The 18,841-nt window shown below is 45.2% G+C and overlaps 1 protein-coding gene across 1 annotated transcript in view; it reads right to left on the bottom strand.

The window, feature by feature from the left end:
• ccnyl1 (cyclin Y-like 1) overlaps positions 1 to 15,507 on the bottom strand; it is an 80,606-nt gene extending 65,099 nt beyond the window's left edge. Inside the window, exon 1 of the mRNA XM_067988080.1 lies at positions 15,293 to 15,507. Coding sequence (XP_067844181.1) covers positions 15,293 to 15,485 — 193 coding nt within the window. The 5' untranslated portion in view covers positions 15,486 to 15,507. The remainder of the gene's footprint in view (positions 1 to 15,292) is intronic.
• Positions 15,508 to 18,841: the final 3,334 nt, after the last annotated feature.

Below are 18,841 nucleotides of genomic sequence, written 5' to 3' on the forward strand. Positions count from 1 at the left end.
ACACGGCAAGTTCCTGTCGTAAGGAAAAGGTGTAGGATGAAAGCGTTGGATGCTTTTTCCATTGGGCGGAGGGGGGGGGAAATAAGAGGGCCCGGTACCATGAGCTGCTACTTGCATATCCATTAGCTGGCTGCAGAGTGGCAACAGCAGACGCTGTGCAGAAACTCTAAATAAAGAATCCTACAAATTGTATTTAGATCCCAATACCGTCATGTGGGTTCAAGTCCTTATCCAGAGACTTGACCACAAAATCTGGCCTGAAACTCCAGTGCCAGCACTGAGGGAGTGCTGCAGTGTCGAAGGAGCAGTCTTTCGGATGAAATGTTAAACCGAGGCTCAGTCTGCCCTCTCAGGTGGGCGTAAAATTTCCCATGGCAGTATTTCCAAGTCCCTCAACCAACTAAAACCGATTATCTGGTCATTATCTCATTGCTGTTTGTGGGACCTTGCTGTGTACAAATTGGCTGTCGAGTTTCCTACATTAGAACAGTGACTACACTTCAAAGAAGAGCTTAATTGGTTGTAAAGTGCTTTGGGAGGGCTGGAGATCGTGAAAGGTGCTAAATAAATGCAAGTCTTTCTTTCCTTTTATTGATTCAGATTTTTTTGGGGTGGGGAAGGGGTAGTGTTACTTGTTTATTTTTCATCTTGTAGATCTCACACCACATGTCTTACCCAGGTTCAGAGGACAGCTTTTCCTGAAGTGTCTGCCAATGTCACTCTAAGCAGCTGGTAGATGTGCAAGCAGTAGCCCAATATTACACTGATCTACCATCACACCCAATAGATAATGTGGCTGGCCTTCATTCATCAGCTCCCCCTTAATCACCACATGGCTAGAGGCACCCTACCTACATGCAAAGACTAATCTCTTGCTTACTCAGGAGTCCAGAACATCTTATCCTCTCTCCTTTAAGGTGGTAGCACTTTTGCCTGAGACAGTAGGTTATCCCTCAATCAACATCACTAAAACAGATTATCTGGTCATTATCACATTGCTGTTTGTGGACCTTGCTGTGCGCAAATTGGCTGCCCATTTCCTATATTACAACAGTGACTGCACTTCAAAAAGTACTTCATTGGCTGTAAACTGCTCTGGGATGTCGAGATCGTGAAAGGTGCTGTATAAATGCAAATTCTTCCTTTTGTTCCTTCAGCTCCAAGAGCGATGATAAAATCAACTTTTTACACTAGAACGATTCATGCTCAATGACTGTGACATAGGGGATACGCAGTTGGTCAATCTGAGCTAGCTGCATAAAATGACTAGTACCAACTTCGACTTCTCCAGCAATAAGTCTTGTGTCATCAGACAGCCTCAAAAACGCAAACTAATTCAAATTTCCAGGTTTTATAATTGGGGATTTCTTTGACTTTAACAAGAGGAGAAATGGCCAACTGCACTCAGAGCAGTGGCACAGCGACACACCCAGGTTTGGTGCTACAGTGCAGTAGGACACGGGTTCCACACCTGATTCCGTAATGTTCCCACTCACAGTGACTTGTGTGTGAGGAAAGCAACAAGCACAGGGCACTTACCTTTCCAACAATAACTTGCATTTATATAGCACCTTTATCGTAGTAAAAGGTCCCAAGGTGCTTCACGTGGGCGTTATGAAACAAAATTTGACACCGAGCCACAGAGAGATATTAGGGCAGGTGACCAAAAGCTTGGTCAAAGAGGTAGGTTTTAAGAAGTGTCTTAAAGGAGGAGAAGTAGAGAGGTTTAGGAGGGTATTGTAGACCTTGGGACCTTGGCAGCTGAAGGCACGGCTGTCAACGGTGGAGCAATGGAAATTGGGGAAGCGCAAGAGACCAGAATTGGAGGAGCGCAGAGATCTTGGCGGGTTGTAGGAGGTCACAGAGATAGGGAGGGGCGAGGCCATGGAGGGATTGGAACACAAGGATGAGAATTTTAAAAATCGAGGTAAAATTTCAAAATCCACAGGGAGAGAAGGGAAATAATCCCAGCACTGTTACTGGGTGCTTGGCAGGAGCCTGTACAGAGTAGTGGCAAATAACCTGAAAGCAGGCTGCCTTCCTCACTTCCACCATCACACCCGAGCTGGTGGAAGGAGATGGACAAAAGAAAAAGAGGGGTGGAAAATCATGCTTTTGTACAATTTCCTCATTCTACTTCAGAATGTGCAATGATAGAAAGTTCATAACATCTTTTTGCATAGTTTAGAAACTAACAGGGTTAGAACTAACACTGCTGCCATGAGCATTCAACAGCTGAAGATTTGAAAATATTCAAAATCACGAAGGCAATGTTGTGACAGGAGCCAGGTGGTTTTCTACACAGAAACTTACATTTTTCTCCCGACCATTTTATACCCATGTAACTGAACCGGCAATGTCACAACATCAGATAAGAGATTTCCACACTGTTATAATATCGTGCTCTAATCTTTTAGGACAACACCCATTACTCTGCACAACTGCTGTCTGTCCACACGGCCATCCAAATGTGAGCAGCAGTTTAGTACAAAGTCAGAGACTATTATTCTGGTATAGAAATGTGAAACTTGGAATTAGGTTGATACTCCCCCAAAGGCATTTCACTTGGGAAGACTTTCAGTCTGGGTCAGATTCAAACCCAGGCCACAGCAGTGAAAGAAGAGAGAAGCTACTGAATACACAACTACTAACCAAGTACGAACATATGAATTAAGAGCAGGAGTCGGCCATTCGGCCCCTCGAGCTTGCTCTGCAATTTGATAAGATCATGGCTGATCTGATTGTGACCTCAACCCTACTTTCCCGTCTACCTACTATAACCTTTGACTCACTTGTTAATCAGGAATCTATCTAACTCAGCCTTAAAAATATTCAATGACCCTGCCTCCACCGCTCTCTGGGGAAGGGAGTTCCACAGACTCACGACCCTCAGAAAAATTTTTTTTCCTTATTTCTGTCTGAAATGGGAGGCCCCTTATTTTTAAACTGTGGCCCCTAGTTCTAGTCTCCCCACAAAGGGAAACATCCTCTCAGCATCTACTCCTTCTAGTCCCCTCAGGATCTTATATATTTCAATAAGATCACCTCTCATTCTTCTAAACTCCAGAGTATACAGGCCCAACTTGTCCGGCCTTTCCTCATAGGATAGCCCCTCATCCCAGGAATCAGTCGTGTGAACCTTCTCTGAACCGCCTCTAAAGCAATTATGTCCTTTCTTAAATAAGGGTCCAAAACTGCACACAGTATTCTAGATGTGGTCTCACCAATGCCCTGTACAACTGTAGCAAAACATCTCAATTTTATATTCCATTCCCCTTGCAATAAATGACAACATTCCATTTGCCTTCCTAATCACTTCATGTACCCGCATACTAACTTTTTGTGATTCATGTACTAGGACACCCAGATCCCTCTGTACCTCAGAGTTCTGCAATCTCTCTCCATTTAAATAATATACTGCTTTTCTATTCCTCCTGCCAAAGTGGACAAGTTCACATTTTCCCACATTATACTCCCATCTGCTAAATTTTTGCCCACTCACTTAACCTATCTATATCCCGTTGCAGACTCCTTATGTCCTTTTCACAACTTACTTTCCTACCTACCTTTGAGAGATCAGCAAATTTAGCAACCATACATTTGGTCCCGTCATCCAAGTCATTGATATAGATTGTAAATCGTTGAGGCCCAAGCACTGATCCCTGTGGCACTCCACGCGGTACATCTTGCCAACCTGAAAATGATCCGTTTATGCTTACTCTCTGTTTCCTGTTAGCTAACCAATCCTTTATCCATGCTGATATGTTACCCCCTATACCATGAGCTCTTATTTTGTGTAGTAGCCTTTGGTGTGGCACCTTGTCAAAAGCCTTCTGGAAATCCAAGTACACCACATCCACAGGATCCCCTTTATCCACGTTGCTTGTTACTTCCTCAAAGAACTCTAATAAATTAGTCAAACATGATTTCCCTTTCACAAAGCTGTGCTGACTCTGTCTGATTGCATTGAGATTTTCTAAGTGCCCTGCTATAACCTCCTTAATAATAGATTCTAGCATTTTCCCCATGACAGATGTTAAGCTAACTGGCCTGTAGTTTCCTGCTTTCTGTCTCCCTCCTTTCTTGAATAGGGGAGTTACATTCGCTATTTTCCAATCTGATGGGATCCTTCCAGAATCTAGGGAATTTTAGAAAATTAATACCAATGCATCAAATATCTCTGCAGCCACTTTTTTTAAGATCCTAGGATGAAGTCCGTCAGGACCTGGGGACTTGTCAGCTTTTAGTTCTAATAATTTTTTCAGAACCCTTTCCCTGGTGATTGTAAATGTTTTAAGTTCCTCCCTCCCTTTCACCTCTTGATTCACAATTATTTCTGGCATGTTATTTGTATCCTCTACAGTGAAGACAGACACAAAATATCTTTTCAATTCATCCACCATTTCCTTATTCTCCATTATTAATTCCATAGACTCACTCTCTGGAGGACCAACACTCACTTTACTTACTCTTTTCTTTTTTAAAGACCTGTAGAAACTCTTACCATCTGTTTTTATATTTCTAGCTAGCTTTCTCTCATACTCTAATTTCTCCCTCCTTATTATTCTTTTAGTCATTCTTTGCTGTTTTTTTTATATTCTGACCTGCCACTAATCTTGGTGGAATTGTATGTTTTTTCTTTCAATTTGATATTTTCTTTACTAGTAATTGTAAACCTGCAAATAATGAGATAAAATACTTATTGGCTGCACCCAATACAGGGCTGGAAAATTCATCATCAGCTAGCCAGGGAGCAGTGAGCTCTCAGCTTCAACAAGTGGATAAAAAAAGCAGCTTGCAGGTCACATTGATCCTGTTTGACCCTTTCCTTGTCGATCCTCCAATTTTAGATCAAAGGAATTACCATTGCTCCTGTGTTAGCATTTCAACTACAGCTATTAAATCTTAATCTTGCTTCCTTGCCCTTTCCCTATATGCTTTTCTCCTCTTCCTTCCTGCTTCCCAGCCTTTCTGACCTCATCAGGCCCACAATAACTGTCACTTCACAATCTAGCATCTCTTCTATACCAAAAAAGTGAATCTTAATTTTTTTTTTAAAAAAGAATTTTCACTGGTTAAAGCTGAAGTACTAGGCAGATTTACACTGTAAACAGCCAGAGATTGGGAAGACTTCAGATTCAATTGTATGGTCTGTATTGAGTTAGCTGATCTCCTCCAGGGCAGCTGTTAAGGCATTACAATTGGCCCCAGTGCCCTGGGTTAGAAAGAGGGGAAAGTCATTCAGGGTTAATGCATAATCTTTTGAAATGCACGTGTGTGGATGTGCAGCTGGGATGGGATCACACTCAGCAATGATGCATGCCACCGTCAGGTGTCAAAGTTGACCCACTGTCAAAGTTCCCACATGAAGAATCAGCCGTGGTCTGAAGGCTGTGGGTTCAAGTCCCACTCCGAAGACTTGAGCGCAAAATCCAGCTGACACACCAGTGCAGTACTGAGGAGACAGACAGAAGAAAAAAGGATGGGGGGGGGGGGGGGGGGGGGTGGGGAATCATGCTTTTGTACAATTTCCTCATTCTACTTCAGAATACGCAATCATAGAAAGCTCATAACATCTTTTTGCATACTTTAAAAACAAAAAAGTTAGAACTAACACTGCTGCAATAGCTGACAATTTGAAAATATTCAAAGCAAAAAGGCAATATTGTGACAGAAGCCAGGCGGTTTTCTACACAGAAACTTACATTATTCTCCCGACCATTTTGTACCCATGTAGCATTGCCAGTTCAGTTGCAACACTGGATAAGAGATCTCCACCCAGTTACAATATTGTGCTCTAATCTTTTAAAAGAATACCCATTACTCTGTACAACAGCTGTCTGTCCACACGGCCATTCAAATGTGACCAGCAGTTTAGTACAAAGTCAGAGACTATTTTCCTGGTATAGAAATGTGACCACTTGGAGTTAGGTTGATACTCCCCCAAAGGCATTTCACTTGGGGAGACTTTCATCCCATCAGTCTGGGTCAGATTCAAACCCAGGTCACAGCAGTGAAAGGAAAGAGCAGCTACTGAATACACAACTACTAACCAATTAACCAAGAGGTGCTGTCTTTTGGATGAGACGTTAAACCGAGGCCCCGTCTGCCCTCTCAGGTGGCTGTAATTCTTATACAACCCAAGCTCTGGAATTCCCTTTCTAAACCTCTCTCTCCTCCTTTAAGACGCTCCTTTTGGTCACCTGTCTTAATATCTCCTTATGTGGCTCAGCGTCAAATTTTGTTTGATAACAGTCCTGTGAAGTGTCTTGGGACGTTTTACTTCGTTAAAGGCGCTGTATAAATGCAAGTTGTTGTGAGACTATAGTGACCAAGCTGTAGAAACACTAAGCTAATCAAAAATATCAGACCGAAACCTGCACTGAACCAAATCAGAGTCCTCTTCCGGGAGGCTTCGGACAGTGAAGCACAAAAATTGTGACTGACAAGGTGAGTGAAGGCGTATCAATCACTGAAACTTATTGAGAAGCAGCATCTGACCCCCTCTGGACTCATTTTGCAATGTAGCACAGCTGTGATCGCGAATTCAATTATGTAGAAAACTGTGGGCATGTCCATGTCTGTGGAACTCAATAGCACATTGCTGACTGCCCAATTTGCCACCACCCCATAACTTTCACCCTTCGTCTACTGAAGGCACTGGCTGATGCTGGGCATGGTTTGACAGGTCTCTTCCTTCACCGTTGAGACGTGAGCCCACAATGAGCATCGGTAAGATTTTCAACAGTCAGGAAAATCATGGCTGAGCCTAATCTTGTCCATACAGCAGGGTTATCATTCCCGGCTGATATATTCCCCTACTTAGCTACTGAGGCCAACTGTTTCATCCCTAACTCAATACAGACCGGTATCTCCACATCATCAATACAGACCAGTCAGAAAAACATGAACTCAGAACCATAAATGTTTACAGCACATATGGAGGCCATTTGGCCCATTATGACTGCTCTAGCAAAGAGGTGGCACAACCTAAAGCTAATCCCACTGCTCTCTCTCTCTCTCGTCTTGTCTCTTCTGCTGCTTAAAATGTTTATCTACTCTAAAAGATGCATCAACTAATCCCTATGGCAAAGCATTCCATGCTCTAACAATTCTTTGCATAAGGAATTTTATTCCTAATCCCTCTCCGGAGGGATTACAAAGAATTTTAAATTGACCCCTTGTCATTGACTCCACAACCAGAGGAGAGGGTCTGTCTCTATTTACTCTGTCAAAAACCTTCACTCTTAGTCTTCTCTGCTCCAGTGCAAATAGTCCCAACATTTCAGGTCCCTCCTCAACCATATTTCCCCATCCCTGGGTGTCAGCCGTGGCTCAGTCGGTAGCACTCTCGTTTCGGAGTCAGAAGGTTGCGGGTTCAAGCTCCACTCGAGACTTGAGCACATAATCTTAACTGACACTTCAGTGTAGTACTGAGGGAGTGCTGTACTGTATGGGGGTGCCGTCTTTCAGATGAGACATTAAACTGAGGCCCCCTCTAACGTGGACGTAAAAGATCCCATGGCACTATTTCGAAGAACAGCAGTGGCGTTCTCCCCGGTATCCTGGCCAATATTTATCCCTCAACCATAGAATGATACAGCACAGGAAGAAGCTATTCGGCCCATCGTTCCTATGCCAGCTCTTTGAAAGAGCTATCCAATTAGTCCCACTCCCCTGCCCTTCCCCACAGCCCTACAAATAATTCCCCTTTATCCAATTTATATGACAAAATATGGAATTTATCCAATTCCCCTTTGGAAGTTATTACTGAATCTGCTTCCACCACCCTTTCGGGCAGTGCATTCCAGATCATAACATGCTGTGTAAAAAAAAAACTCATCTCGCCTCTGGTTCTTTTGCCAATTACCCTAAATCTGTGTCCTCTAGTTACTAACCCTTCTGCCACTGGGAACAGTTTCTCCTTATTTAATGTATCAGAACCCTTCATGATTTTGAACACCTCTATCAAATCTCCCCTTAACCGTCTCTGCTCTTAAGGAGAACAACCCCAGCTTTTCTAGTTTCTCCACATAACTAAAGTCCAGCACCCTGGTACCATTCTAGTGAATCTCCATTGCACCCTTTCCAAGGCCTTGACATCCTTCCTAAAGTGTGGTGCCCAGAATTGAACACAATACTCCAGCTGAGGCCCAACCAGAGTTCTATTAAGGTTTAGCATTACTTCCTTACTTTTGTACTCTATGCCTCTGTTTATAAATTGTAAACAATTTTACAACACCAAGTTATAGTCCAATGATTTTTATTTGAAATCTACAAGCTTTCGGAGGCTTCCTCCTTCCTCAGGTAAATGTTCAGGAGCTTCTTGAAGCCTACGCATTTATACATCACAGAACAATACATGGTGTTTACAGACTGTCCCTGCAACTGCCCGTTGCCAAGGCAATCACCGTGTTCAGACAGAGAGGTGTCACCTACAGAACCCCCGAATACACATTCAACAAAAAAACAAACAGGAAAAAAAAGAGAGGCAGAAACATCCGGAAGGCAGAGAAAGCCAGCAAATGACCCATTATATTAAAAACAAATAGCTTTTGTTCGCTGGTGGGGTAACGTGTAGCGTGACATGAACCCAAGATCCCGGTTGAGGCCGTCCTCATGGGTGCGGAACTTGGCTATCAATTTCTGCTCGACGATTTTGCGTTGTCGTGCGTCTCGAAGGCCGCCTTGGAGAACGCTTACCCGAAGATCGGTGGCTGAATGTCCCTGACTGCTGAAGTGTTCCCCGACTGGGAGGGAACCCTCCTGTCTGGCGATTGTTGCGCGGTGTCCGTTCACCCGTTGTCGCAGTGTCTGCATGGTCTCGCCAATGTACCATGCTCCGGGGCATCCTTTCCTGCAGCGTATGAGGTAGACAACGTTGGCCGAGTCACAGGAGTATGAACCATGCACCTGGTGTCCTCTCGTGTGATGGTGGTATCTGTGTCGATGATCTGGCATGTCTTGCAGAGGTTACCGTGGCAGGGTTGTGTGGTGTCGTGGACGCTGTTCTCCTGAAAGCTGGGTAATTTGCTGCGAACGATGGTTTGTTTGAGGTTGGGTGGCTGTTTAAAGGCGAGTAGTGGAGGTGTGGGGATGGCCATAGCGAGGTGTTCGTCATCATTGATGACATGTTGAAGGCTGCGGAGAACATGGTGTAGTTTCTCCGCTCCGGGGAAGTACTGGACGACGAAGGGTACTCTGTTGGTTGCGTCCCGTGTTAGTCTTCTGAGGAGGTCTATGCGATTTTTCGCTGTGGCCCATCGGAACTGTCGATCGATGAGTCGAGCGTCATATCCTGTTCTTACCAGGGCGCCTTTCAGAGTCTGTAAGTGTCCATCCCGTTCCTCCTCGTCTGAGCAGACCCTGTGTATTCGCAGGGCCTGTCCATAGGGGATGGCCTCTTTGACGTGGTTAGGGTGGAAGCTGGAAAAGTGGAGCATCGTGAGGTTGTCCGTGGGCTTGCGGTAGAGTGAGGTGCTGAGGTGCCCGTCTTTGATGGAGATTCGTGTGTCCAAGAAAGAAACTGATTCTGAGGAGTAGTCCATGGTGAGCTTGATGGTGGGATGGAACTTGTTGATGTTATCGTGTAGTCTCTTCAGTGATTCCTCACCGTGGGTCCATAGAAAGAAAATGTCGTCGATGTATCTGGTGTATAGTGTTGGTTGGAGGTCCTGTGCAGTGAAGAAGTCGTGCTCGAACTTGTGCATGAAAATGTTGGCGTATTGGGGTGCGAATTTGGTCCCCATGGCTGTTCCGTGTGTTTGGGTAAAGAACTGGTTATCGAAGAACCTCACGATGCTCCACTTTTCCAGCTTCCACCCTAACCACGTCAAAGAGGCCATCCCCTATGGGCAGGCCCTGCGAATACACAGGGTCTGCTCAGACGAGGAGAAACGGGATGGACACCTACAGACGCTGAAAGACGCCCTGGTAAGAACGGGATATGACGCTCGACTCATCGATCGACAGTTCCGATGGGCCACAGCGAAAAATCGCATAGACCTCCTCAGAAGACTAACATGGGACGCAACCAACAGAGTACCCTTCGTCGTCCAGTACTTCCCCGGAGCGGAGAAACTACGCCATGTTCTCCGCAGCCTTCAACATGTCATCAATGACGACGAACACCTCGCTATGGCCATCCCCACACCTCCACTACTCGCCTTTAAACAGCCACCCAACCTCAAACAGACTATCGTTCGCAGCAAATTACCCAGCTTTCAGGAGAACAGCGTCCACGACACCACACAACCCTGCCATGGCAACCTCTGCAAGACATGCCAGATCATCGACACAGATACCACCATCACACGAGAGGACACCACCCACCAGGTACATGGTTCATACTCCTGTGACTCGGCCAACGTTGTCTACCTCATACGCTGCAGGAAAGGATGCCCCGGAGCATGGTACATTGGCGAGACCATGCAGACACTGCGACAACGGATGAACGGACACCGCGCAACAATCGCCAGACAGGAGGGTTCCCTCCCAGTCGGGGAGCACTTCAGCAGTCAGGGACATTCAGCCACCGATCTTCAGGTAAGCGTCCTCCAAGGCGGCCTTCGAGACACACAACAACGCAAAATCGTCGAGCAGAAATTGATAGCCAAGTTCCGCACCCATGAGGACGGCCTCAACCGGGATCTTGGGTTCATGTCACGCTACACGTTACGCCACCAGCGAACAAAAGCTATTTGTTTTTAATATAATGGGTCATTTGTTGGCTTTCTCTGCCTTCCGGATGTTTCTGCCTCTCTCTTTTTTTTTCCTGTTTGTTTTTTTGTTGAATGTGTATTCGGGGGTTCTGTAGGTGACACCTCTCTGTCTGAACACGGTGATTGCCTTGGCAATGGGCAGTTGCAGGGGCAGTCTGTAAACACCATGTATTGTTCTGTGATGTATAAATGCGTAGGCTTCAAGAAGCTCCTGAACATTTACCTGAGGAAGGAGGAAGCCTCCGAAAGCTTGTAGATTTCAAATAAAAATCATTGGACTATAACTTGGTGTTGTAAAATTGTTTACAATTGTCAACCCCAGTCCATCACCGGCATCTCCACATCTGTTTATAAAGCCATGGATCCCGTATGCTTTTTTAACAGCCATCTCAACTTGTTCTGCCACCTTCAAAGGTTTGTGTACGTACACCTCAGGTCACTCTGTTCCTGCATCCCCTTTAAAATCATACTATTTAGTTTACATTGCTTCTCCTCATTCTTCCTACCAAATGGCATCACTTCACACTTCTCTGCATTAAACTGCATTTGCCACGTGGCTGCCAATTTCACCAGTCTGTCTCTGTCTGCGTGAAGTCTGTTGCTATTCTCCTTACTGTTTACTATATCATTAAAAGAGATGATTTGGTCATTATCACATTGCTGTTTGTGGGAGCTTGCTGTGCGCAAATTTTCTGCCAAGTTTCTTACATCACAACAGTGACTACACTTCAAAAGTACTTCATTGGCTGTAAGGCGCTTTGGGGCGTCCTGAGGTTGTGAAAGGCGCTATATAAATGCAAGTCTTTCTGCTTTCATGCTGATGAATCTACAATGTATGCTCTCATGTCCTCTCCAGAATGGGGCATCTAAAACTGCACACCGTACTCTCTGTGCCGTTGCAGGAAATATTGGTCAGCATTCCTCATCAGACAAAGGAAAAAATAATCAGCTGGAAATTACCCATGTAGATGATAGTCAAGGTCCAGGATTGGGATTGTGATGCCCCCATGGTCAAATTGCCCACTGACACTTGCTGTATGGACTCTCAAATGAAAAAGTGATTTGGACAATGTACTGAAAAGCTTTGGGGGCCTGTAGAATGCACTACAACCAAAGACAAAGACACTCATTTTAGTGGGGGGGCAGGAATCATAGAATCACAGGTTAGTGAGGAAGGAGGCCATTTGGCCCATCGAGTCTGTGCCCGTGAAGAATTGGAGGAGAGGCACTCAATCATCTGTACGAATGCAAGGCTACTTGAGCAAAACATTTTGGGCCCCAACATAAATAACTCTTAAGAGTACAAATATGCTCGGTGAGATTAGCCCACTAATAGAAATCCAACTGCGACTCTGATATCCACACGTCCTGCCAGTAAACTGCTCACATTAAGGACGGGAAGACAACCAGAATCTGAACTATGCCTTGAAGTGAAACTAATCACTGCCACGTACAATGGATTTTACATCCTGGAGTCTCAGGATGACACGGGCAGAACCAGCTGCAAACTCTCTTTCGTCATGTGAATTATCTGTACGCAACTATACCATTTTGAAATCCTTCCAGAGGTTACCACATCACCAACCACAGTGATTGAAATACTACACACAGTGGATAAAGTTACTTAGAAAAGGAGTATCTGTTTCTGGAATAAGACTGAAATTAGAAAGCAGCCTGTCCTTGACTTTTAACACTCAAGGGGAGAGAAATGCTTGGAACTTATTTCTCTTCCCTCCCCACCCCTCTATCAGCAGTGCAACCTCATTGCCAAGTAAACAAATCAGAAATACATTTCCTATAATCCTCAAGCTCCATGTGCAATTGATTCTAAGATCTCCAATATACTCCCTAGGCCAACCTAATGTTTGACCTCACACACTGTGATGCTCAAGAAGCATGCAATATTACAGTAGTGCTACTAAAAATCCAGGTAGCTTTGGTACTTATTACTTTATTGCAATGTGCAATGTTAATAATATACACTTCAAAAATCCTTAACAGAAAACCATTACTTGTCTTCATGTGTTTTCCTTCCCATTCTCTTTTTTTTGTATTATTTCAAATCAATATATTCTCTTTTCACCCCCTCCTCCCCATTTTGGAACTTAGATTATATGTTGCCTTTCACATCCTTAGCATGGCCCAAAGCACTTCAGCCAATGAGTTTTACTTGAAGTGTAATCACAATTGTTATGTAGGCAAACACGCAGTCAATTAGTGTATAGCAAGGTCGCGCAAACATCAAATGAATGGTCAGTTAATCGTTTTTTGATGGTGTTGGGTGAGGGAGGAAGGTTCGCCAAGGCACTGGGAGAACATCCCTGCTCTTTTTATAATAATGCTGTGGGATCTTTTGCATTCATCTGAACAGGCAGACAGGGGCCTCAGCTTAATGTCTCATCCAAAAGATGGTTCGTCGGACAGTGTAGCAACTTAGATTATGTGCTCAAGTGGCTTGAACCAACTACCTTCTAACAGAGAGAAAAAGAGAGTCCTAACAACTGAGCTATGCCAGCATCTGCATACATTTCACTCAAACTGTTTTCCTTTGCCTCCTGCAGCTCCCTATTCTTGCAACCATCATAACCTCAATAAGAACTGGCTTGTTGCAGTGAAACAGTTCGCATCCCATTTTTTCAGTCAATTTTACAGTGTTTTATTAAAACTTGACCTGATTGTATCATTAGAGTGACCTCTCACACCTCAATATTTTCCACTAACTCTAGCCATCAGAGCATCCAGTGAAATCCCACCTTAGGAGTATCTTGTTGTCTTCAACAGCACTGCTGCAGTGTTATTTATGCTATAGAACTGTCTGATAGTTGTCTTGCATGAATTCCAAACATGTATCATTGAAACTCACTGGCATTTAAAGGAATAGCATGTTCTACTACAGTAATCTCTCCAAAGAGACAGACACTCATGGACCCCAGAAGTTAGAGAATTTAAATGATCTGCATTGTGTTTTTTCCACATCTGAGCAGTCCAAAATTAACAGTGCGTATCTAGGATCCTGAAATATCTCAAGAAAGCAGCTGTCCCCAAAAATAGCTTTCTCCCAGTGCCCAAATGCACAGTAATTACTGACACTCCATGTACCTCAGGGATCATTGTGATGACTTTCCACCACCAGATGTAATGCCTTCCCATTCACCAGGCACCTTTTGTTTTTAAAAAAAGAAATTCACCGTCCAAATTTCTTGATTCTTGAATCCATTCACTGAAGCTGGGGGCAAAATCCACGGCACTAGCCGTCCTCTGCTATCTTACCTCCAAGTGGCCATTCTTCATACGTGACCCTTGCCAGGGATAATCTGCATATAATTTGAGCATTAGGGAGGGAGTGACATCACAACTGAACCCAGGACTGATCTCACCAAAGGAGTGGGAAACCCAACTGATTTCCCCCCATCCCTAACCTGAGGATTGGAGGTTAATTGTCCTGCCTGTTAATGCTGCACTAAGTGATCGTAAAGAGAGACAGATTGTAAACCTATTTAAACAACTACCGCAACATTTATCTTTTAAGGTTGACAGTCTCCTCTTAATAATTCAGAGGCATTTCTTGTGCTAAAATTTTGAATTACCCAATAATTTGAATTATAAATGTAAACAACAGCAAAGTGGAAAGGTAGTGCTGAAAAATATTGAATTCAGATCATTTGAATTAAGGAAACTGAATTAAGAGTCAACTACGTCAAAATAAGTATCATTGCATGCCTGCTAGCATCATCAAAAAATACAATGACTTCATAAAATATATATAAATGTGCTCTTTCATAATGTGAATGCACACTCAGCACCTTGGGACGTTTTGCCACATTAAAAGCCACTATATAAATATAAGTTGTTGTACATAAAATGTATACACGAATGTACACTCCTAAAAATTCAATTTTTAAAAAATGAAGCTGGAGAACTCTCAAAAAATGACCAATGTTAATCCAAACTGAGTGGCACTCCTGATGACTTAAGTGCTCTTTAATGTGTAATTTTCTACTGAATAGGATATCTTAAAGTTGAATAAAATACAGGCTTAGCTCCCCACAATGATTTAGAGGCGAACACATTACATGGTGTGGTACGGAGCTATTCAGAGCAGGAAGATCTCAGCCAAGGTTCTTATTCCTGATCTTTATCCAGTGACCCATAGAGGAAAGTGAACGTGTTGACATCTGGTAAAGGCAGGATCGGGCTCAGTGATGCCCTCTTAACAGCTTAAAAGGCACATTACCTGACCCATGAAGAGTTGGGTGAGGCACCAGAACCTGTATTCCAGCAAGAGTCAGTGCCTTCAGGTGAGGTGGGAGAAAGGGAAAATGCATAGAAATCATCACCCAATAAGCAAGTTATTTTGAGTGCTAATTATGCATTGGATTTTGTGCTGGGCGAGGACGCAGGTGCCAACAGCCCAGTCTGCCCAATAATCTCTCATTTAAACTCCCTGCTAGAACTTGCCATCTGATTCCATCAAGTTGTCTTGGGCATTGTCTGTGACGTCACTGGCGCCTGGTGCTCCCATTCCCCGCTGCACCCCCACCACCTCGCACCCGCGGTGTCGCTGCTCTTACCCTCCGGCGCTTCCCTGTCGCTGATGTGCTGAAGGATGGTTCCGGGGCTGGGCTCTGGTTCCCTGAGCTCCGCCTCCACCCGATAGGCGTCAATCCGTTCCTGCTGCCGCTGCTCTTGACTCCGAAGCCCGCCGCGGCCTGAAAGCGTGGGGCTTGCCCCTGGCGACACGCAGCAGGACAAGGTGTTCCCCATCACTCGTTAATTGTCGGGGGGGGGGGGGGGGGGGGGGAAGGTAATAAAAAAAAATTTAACCCGATGCCTGCGGCCTTGGGCGGTTTTTCTTCAGGGAGGGAGGGAGGGGGAGAAGGGAAGGGGAGGGGACGCACGCACGACGTCGTTGTGGTCGCCCCTCTAAAAGGAGGTGGTGAGGAGGGATTTCACTCGTCTCCTCGTGTAAATGTCGGCCTCTCCGACCCGGCCCTGGACGCTGTCGATCCCCGGCTCACCCCTGCGGCCTTTGCTTCATTTCACCCCGCGGAATTTCTCCGCCATTTTGCGCCGCGCCGCGTCTGTACACCGTCCCCCGGCATAGCAACAGAGCCCGCCCGCCGGAAGTCCCGCCCCTTACCCCACCTCCGATTGGATACTGTCAGACAAATCGATCAGCGCCCTCTACCCCCATTGGCCACTTCAATGTCAATCACTCGCTCTCATTGTTGTGAATTAAAGGTACTTTATTTTTTTTTAAAAGTCCTCCCACTATTTTTTTCTTGGCAAAATCTCAAAAGTGAGGTCTCTCCCAGTCATAGACAGCTAATCATGACATAGATCCTCACACAAAGCCTTTCAGCTTATCCATGGTTTAAGTGTGGTGGGGAGATTTTGCAATCGTGAAATTTGCATTAAATTAAACGTGATTTCACAGAATCGTAGAAAGGTTACAGCAAGGAAGGAGGCCATTCGGCCCATTGAGTCCACACCGGCTCTATGCAAGAACAATCCATCTAGTACCACTCCCCTGCACATTTTTTTCTTTCAAGTAATTGCACTAGAGAGGGTGAAGAGGAGATTTACGAGGACGTTGCCAGGACTGGAGAATTTTAGCTATGATGACAGATTGGAGTGGCTGGGGTTGTTTTCCTTGGAACAGAGGAGGCTGAGAGGTGATTTGATTGAGGTGTACAAAATTATGAGGGGCCTAGATAGAGTGGATAGGAAGGACCTAGTTCCCTTAGTGGGGGTCAATAACTAGGGGGGCATAGATTTAAAGTGATTGGTAGAAGGATTAGAACGGAAATGAGAAAAAAAAAATTCACCCAGAGGGTGGTGGGGGTCTGGAACTCACTGCCTGAGAGGGTGGTAGAGGCAGAAACCCTCAACTCATTTTAAAAAAATGCAGCAAGACCCGGACAACATCCAGGCTTGGGCTGATGTCTGGCTCGAATGTTATTTGCCAGTTAAGTGCCAGGCAATGACCATTTCCAACAAGAGAGAGTCTAACCACCTCCCCTTGACATTCAACGGCATTACCATCGCCGAATCCCCCACCAGCAACATCCTGGGGGTCACCATTGACCAGAAACTTAACTGGACCAGCCATATAAATACTGTGGCTACAAGAGCAGGTCAGAGGCTGGGTATTCTACAGCAAGTGACTCACCTCCTGACTCCCCAAAGCCTTTCCACCATCTACAAGGCACAAGTCAGGAGTGTGATGGAATACTCTCCACTTGCCTGGATGAGTGCAGCTCCAACAACACTCAAGAAGCTCGACACCATCCAGGAGAAAGCAGCCCGCTTGATTGGCAACCCATCCACCACCCTAAACATTCACTCCCTTCACCACCGGCGCACTGTGGCTGCAGTGTGCACCATCCACTGGATGCACTGCAGCAACTCGCCAAGGCTTCTTCGACAGCACCTCCCAAACACGCGACCTCTACCACCTAGAAGGACAAGAGCAGCAGGCACATGGGAACAACACCACCTGCACGTTCCCCTCCAAATCACACACCATCCCGACTTGGAAATATATTGCCGTTCCTTCATCGTCGCTGGGTCAAAATCCTGGAACTCCATACCTAACAGCACTGTGGGAGAACCTTCACCACATGGACTGCAGTGGTTCAAGAAGGCAGCTCACCACCACCTTCTCAAGGGCAATTAGGGATGGGCAATAAATGTTGCACATGAACGAATAAAAAAAAATGACAAGCCCACCATGCAGCACTTTATCAAACGCCTTTTGAAAGTTCATATATACATCAACTACATTGCCCTCATCTACCCTCTTTGTTATCTCATCAAAAAACTCTATCAGGTTAGTTAAACACGATTTGCCTTCAACAAATCCGTGCTGGCTTTTCCTAATCAAGCCACACTTGTCCATGTGACTGCTAATTCTGTCGCGGATTATCGTTTCTAAAAGATTCCTCACCACTGAGGTTAAACTGACTGACCTGTAGTTGCTGGGTTTATCCTTACACCTTTTTTGAACAAGGGTAAATATATTTGCGATTCTCCAGTCCTCTGGCACCACCCCAGTATCTACGGATGTTTGAAAGATTATGGCCAGTACCTCTGCAATTTCCACCCATACTTCCCTCAGCAACCTAGGATGCATCCCATCCGGACTGGGTGAGTTATCTACTTTAGGTACAGTTAGCCTTTCTAGTGAATCTTCTTCATCAATTTTTAGCCCATCCAGTATCTCAACTACATCTTCCTTTACTGAGACTCTGGCAGCATCTTCTTCCTAGGTAAAGACAGATGCAAAGTACTCATTTAGTACCTCAGCTATGCCCTCTGCCTCCATGAGTAGATCTCCTTTATGGTCCCTAATTAGCCCCACCCCTCCTCTTACTACCCGTTTACATGCCTAAAGATGACTTATGGATTCCCTTTTATGTTGGCCGCCAGTCTATTCTCATACTCTCTCTTTGCCCCTCTTATTCCTTTTTCACTTCCCCTCTGAACTTTTTTTTTATTTGTTCATGGGATGTGAGAAGGTGGTGGTGAGCCGCCTTCTTGAATCGCTGCAGTCCGTGTGGTGAAGGTCCTCCCACAGTGCTGTTAGGAAGGGAGTTCCAGAATTTTGACCCAGTGACGATGAAGGAACGGCGATATATTTCCAAGTCGGGATGGTGTGTGACTTGGAGGGGAACGTGCAGGTGATGTTGTTCCCCTGTACCTGCTGCCCTTGTCCTTCTAGGCGGTACAGGTCGCGGGTTTGGGAGGTGCTGTCGAAGAAACCTTGGCGAGTTGCCGCAGTGCATCCTGTGGATGGTACACACTGCAGCCTCTGTGCGCTGGTGAAGGGAGTGAATGTTTAGGGTGGTGGATGAGGTGCCAATCAAGCGGGCCACTTTGTCCTGGATGGTGTCGAGTTTCTTGAGTGTTGTTGGAGCCACACTCATCCAGGCAAGTGGAGAGTATTCCATCACACTCCTGACTTGTGCCTTGTAGATGGTGGAAAGGCTTTGGGGAATCAGGAGGTGAGCCACCTAATCGCAGAATACCCAGCTTCCGACCTGTTCTAGTAGCCATGGCATTTATGTGGCTGTTCAGTTTCTGGTAAATAGCAAACCCCCAGGATGTTGATGGTGGTG

The sequence above is a fragment of the Heptranchias perlo genome, chromosome 7, assembly GCF_035084215.1.
Source record: "Heptranchias perlo isolate sHepPer1 chromosome 7, sHepPer1.hap1, whole genome shotgun sequence".
Lineage (NCBI taxonomy): Eukaryota > Metazoa > Chordata > Chondrichthyes > Hexanchiformes > Hexanchidae > Heptranchias > Heptranchias perlo.